Below are 3830 nucleotides of genomic sequence, written 5' to 3' on the forward strand. Positions count from 1 at the left end.
TCTGGGGTTACAGGAAAGGGGAGTCCGCTCATCTAGTTTCCACAGAATGGTGGGTGGCAGCACCACCTTTCAGCCCCACCTCCTTACCTGAAAGTGGCCCCAAATCCCCTCTGAAAGGGGAGGGTTCAGATATCAGCATAACCCATGAGACAGGGAGTGGGGTGGGGTGGAGAGGGTATGGAAGTCTTAGATGAAGTGTCTTGAATAAGGCAGGACCAGGTGTCCCCAGTACAAAACAGCTGGGAAGGCCCTCCCCAAACTCCCATTTTGGATTAGACCAGCCCCAGGCATGAACTAAGACTGTCCACAGCATTTGGATTAGTCATGGCAGCGAAGAGAAGAGGACCTACAGCACAGGCTGTGCCTGGCAGGGAGTCTGGAGTTTCTGGTTTCCAAGTTCTGGAAGGCATGAGCCAGGGGAGGGGCCTCCTTGTAGGGGGAGGGCGGGAATCTGGGGCAAGGCCCCAGTCAGCTATGCAAGGCTGCGCAAGCAGAGGCAACACCGAACAGGAGGAGGATCCCAACAGCCTCCTGAAACTCAGGAGAGGAGCTACTCCAGCTTTGACCACCTAAGACAGCACTCCTCTGAAGATTGTAACTCCATTTGCCATCCCGAGGCCTCTGCTCACCCTGTACCCCAAGGATGGAACCACTACTGGGAGTAAAAATTGGCTGCGTGTTTGCCCTGCTGGTTCTCACTCTGATCTGCGGCCTTATTCCCATCTGCTTCAAATGGTTCCAGCTGGATGCAGCCACAGGTATGACCCTGCAGCACATGTCCCCATAACCTAATCCTGACAACAACCCTGTCACCCCGTCCTGATGCTTTGCTCTGATTCTCTCATCATCCTCAAGCTTGGGGTATTGCGTGCCACTGTCTCTCTCTTGTCACCTTTTCTATCTCACTGCCAACTAGATTGTAACTTTCCCCATTTTTAGGTCGTCACCGCCGGGTCCTCAGCCTCCTGGGCTGCACTTCTGCAGGTGTTTTCCTGGGAGCGGGGTTCATGCACATGACTGCTGATGCCCTGGAGGGAATTGAATCAGAGATCCAGAAGTTTATGATGCAGGTGAGCAGCAGAAACGCTGAGCTGCAGAGCCGGGAGGCCAGAATGATGAGCAGAACCAAGGGAGGAAGGGAGAAAGGTGACAGAGTTGAGGACCAGCAGGGAGGGACAGGGAAGAAGACAGCTCTCCTGTGGCATGATGAAAACAGGTTGGACTTTAAGGAAAGCAGTGGAGCTGAAGGGGCAGGACAGGAAGCTGAGCTCCATCTTCCATTGATTGCTGCTTTTTTCTCCCTAGAACAGGACAAAAAGGGAGGGAAGTGTTTCTGATGATGCCGATTCAGCACAGGTAAGTATCTCCTCCCGGGAGCGGGAGTGGAGCTGAAACTCCTTTCCCACCCAGACCCTTTTGAGGGAAGTATGTGAGGAGAACCAGAAATCCCCTCTGCTCCTCAGCTCAGACATCACAGACCAAAGAGGAGCCCACCCAATCCTTTTGGGTTTGTGGACGCCCTAAAAAAACTCTGCTTTACTCCTTCATCCTTTCTCTGGACCCTTTCACATGCCTCACATTCTTTTCCCATTTTTCTAACCCTATCACTTTTGTGTCCCCTAGTCCCTCAAGGGTGGTGGTTGTCACTGTCCATACCTGCTCTTGGCTTCATTCCCCTGCCCTTCTTTCTGCACCATAGGCCACATCAATCTGGAAGCATTTGAAGCAGATGGTAATAAGGCCACTGGCCAGAGTGAGAGCTGGCCAGGCAAACAGGCAGCCAGATTTTACTAACTGGGCACAGCCCCACATTTCCCATTCTCCTTGGTCTCCCACTCCCATGGCCACCCAGTGTACTTTCTTATCTTCCCTTCCCACCTCACAGCCCCTCTTTCTGTTCCTAGATGGAGTATCCCTATGGAGAGCTCATCATCTCCCTGGGCTTCTTCTTTGTCTTCCTTTTGGAGTCGCTGGCATTGCAGTGCTATCCTGGGGCTGCTGAAGGGGTCGCAGTGCAGGAGGAGTGGGACGGGGCTCACGTCCTTGGACTCCACAGCCATGGACCTCTCCCCTCCCCCTCAAAGGGTCCCCTCCGAGCCCTTGTCCTCTTGCTCTCCCTCTCCTTCCACTCAGTGTTTGAAGGTCTGGCTGTGGGGCTGCAGCCAACAGTAGCAGCTACCGTGCAACTCTGTCTCGCAGTCCTGGCTCACAAGGGGCTCATAGTGTTTGGTGTAGGACTGCGGCTGGTGCAGATAGGCAGTGGCTCGCGATGGGCCACGCTGTCCATCCTGTCACTGGCTCTCATGTCCCCCCTGGGCCTGGTCCTGGGACTGGCTGTGACTCAGGGGGACTCTAAAGGGGGGCGTGGCTTAACCCAGGCTGTGTTAGAAGGTGTGGCAGCCGGCACCTTTCTGTATGTCACCTTCCTAGAAATTCTGCCCCGGGAGCTAGCTGGCCCCGAGGCCCCTCTGGCCAAGTGGGGCTGTGTAGCCGCCGGTTTTGCCTTCATGGCCATTATTGCTTTGTGGGCCTGAGAGATTCCTGATTCTTCTGATGGACCTATCTACAATGGCCTTCCTGCCCCTGGGAGACACTTCCCAGACAGCTTTGGCCCTCAGATATTTCTCTACTGAGACTAAGTGACATTCACTAGGCATCGTCCACATGAACTGGACCCCAGCTTTTCCCTACATGAGATGCCATTTCTCATCCAGGACTGAGAGAAAGATGTTTAAGTTGAGTGCCTATAAATTGGAGAATTGATATAAACACAGTCACTCTAGATTTGACTCCTGTCCCATTTATGCTACTGTAAACAATAAAATGTCCATTTTACCCTTCCCCTTCAGCCATGCTATACATCTTTTCTGTAGGTTGCCTAGGAGCTGCCCAGTACAGGAAGTGGTAGAATGGGGAGTGGAAAGGGAGAATGAACACTGGATGGGGTATTTTCTTCTGGAATCCGGGCCCCTAGACATTCTGTCAGTTGCAGACCATGCCCTCCAAACATGGCAGCATTGCTGAAATTCCAACAACCTGCTCCGGTCTTCCCCACAGGTGTTGAGAAACTGAGCCAGAGTTCCCAGCATTTAGAGAGAAGAGGTGTAAAAACAGAAACCATGGGATCTAGATTTTTTCCTACACTAACCACACCCACGTCACTCCCAGTACCTATTATCAGTCAACTACAGTGTGTCCAACAGACTCATGAGATCAGGCTAAATAGAGCCTCCTTTCATCTGGCTTTTATTTTTCACACCGAGCCCTGTGTGGCCTCGAGGATGCTATTGCTCTCCTTTGAGCCCCTGTCTCCATCCAGCTACCTGCCTTGAGCTGCGGGATTAAGAAGCAGTGTTTAGAGAGGGAGAGAGGCGCCAGATAAATGCCTAGGGTGATTACTTGGCTTTGCCACAACTTAGTGGCTTTCCTTCTGCCTGCTCTACCTGCCCCTCTGCCTCCGGCCCCTCCCAACTAGGCCATCTGTCTTTCAGTTCAAGTAGCCCCTACACTGTGTTACATCTCTTAAAAACTACCAAGGACAAATACGGAGCTAATTATCTGCCTGTTACCCAGCCCCTTCGCCCATGAATTGGAGGAGTATTGCAGACTTAGTAGAGAAGGAGGAAGAGGGGCGCCTGGGTGGCTCAGTCGGTTGAGTGTCTGACTCTTGATTTCATCTCATGGTTTGTGGAATCAAGCCCCACGTCAGATTCTGGGCTGACAGCGCAGAGCCTGCTTGGGATTCTCACTATGCCCCTCTCCCATTCATTCTCTCTCTGTCTCTGTCTCTGTCTCTCTCTCTCTCTCTCTCAAAGTTAATAAATAAACAT

General features: G+C 52.4%; 1 protein-coding gene across 2 annotated transcripts; it reads left to right on the forward strand.

Moving 5' to 3' along the window:
- The first annotated feature begins 457 nt into the window (after positions 1-457).
- SLC39A2 (solute carrier family 39 member 2) lies at positions 458-3628 on the forward strand. Of its 2 annotated transcripts, none has more exons than XM_030320320.1 (4): positions 458-758; positions 940-1070; positions 1306-1356; positions 1905-3628. In XM_030320320.1, the coding sequence occupies exons 1-4, from the start codon at positions 644-646 to the stop codon at positions 2532-2534; spliced, it is 927 nt and encodes a 308-aa protein (XP_030176180.1). In that variant the 5' UTR covers positions 458-643; the 3' UTR covers positions 2535-3628. The 2 variants fall into 2 exon arrangements, with proteins under 2 accessions (XP_030176180.1, XP_030176181.1); XM_030320321.1 differs by having other exon boundaries at positions 1311-1356; positions 1905-1966.
- Positions 3629-3830: the final 202 nt, after the last annotated feature.

This window comes from Lynx canadensis, chromosome B3 (assembly GCF_007474595.2).
Source record: "Lynx canadensis isolate LIC74 chromosome B3, mLynCan4.pri.v2, whole genome shotgun sequence".
Classification (NCBI taxonomy): Eukaryota; Metazoa; Chordata; class Mammalia; order Carnivora; family Felidae; genus Lynx; species Lynx canadensis.

What these genes read in the sequence shown, in the direction of transcription:
- SLC39A2 (XM_030320320.1), top strand. Translation starts at nt 644, where the DNA reads ATGGAACCACTACTGGGAGTAAAAATTGGCTGCGTGTTTGCCCTGCTG. An exon ending in CCAGCTGGATGCAGCCACAG is followed by an intron (nt 759 to 939) that starts GTATGACCCTGC and finishes CCCCATTTTTAG; the next exon opens with GTCGTCACCGCCGGGTCCTC. An exon ending in ATGATGCCGATTCAGCACAG is followed by an intron (nt 1,357 to 1,904) that starts GTAAGTATCTCC and finishes TTCTGTTCCTAG; the next exon opens with ATGGAGTATCCCTATGGAGA.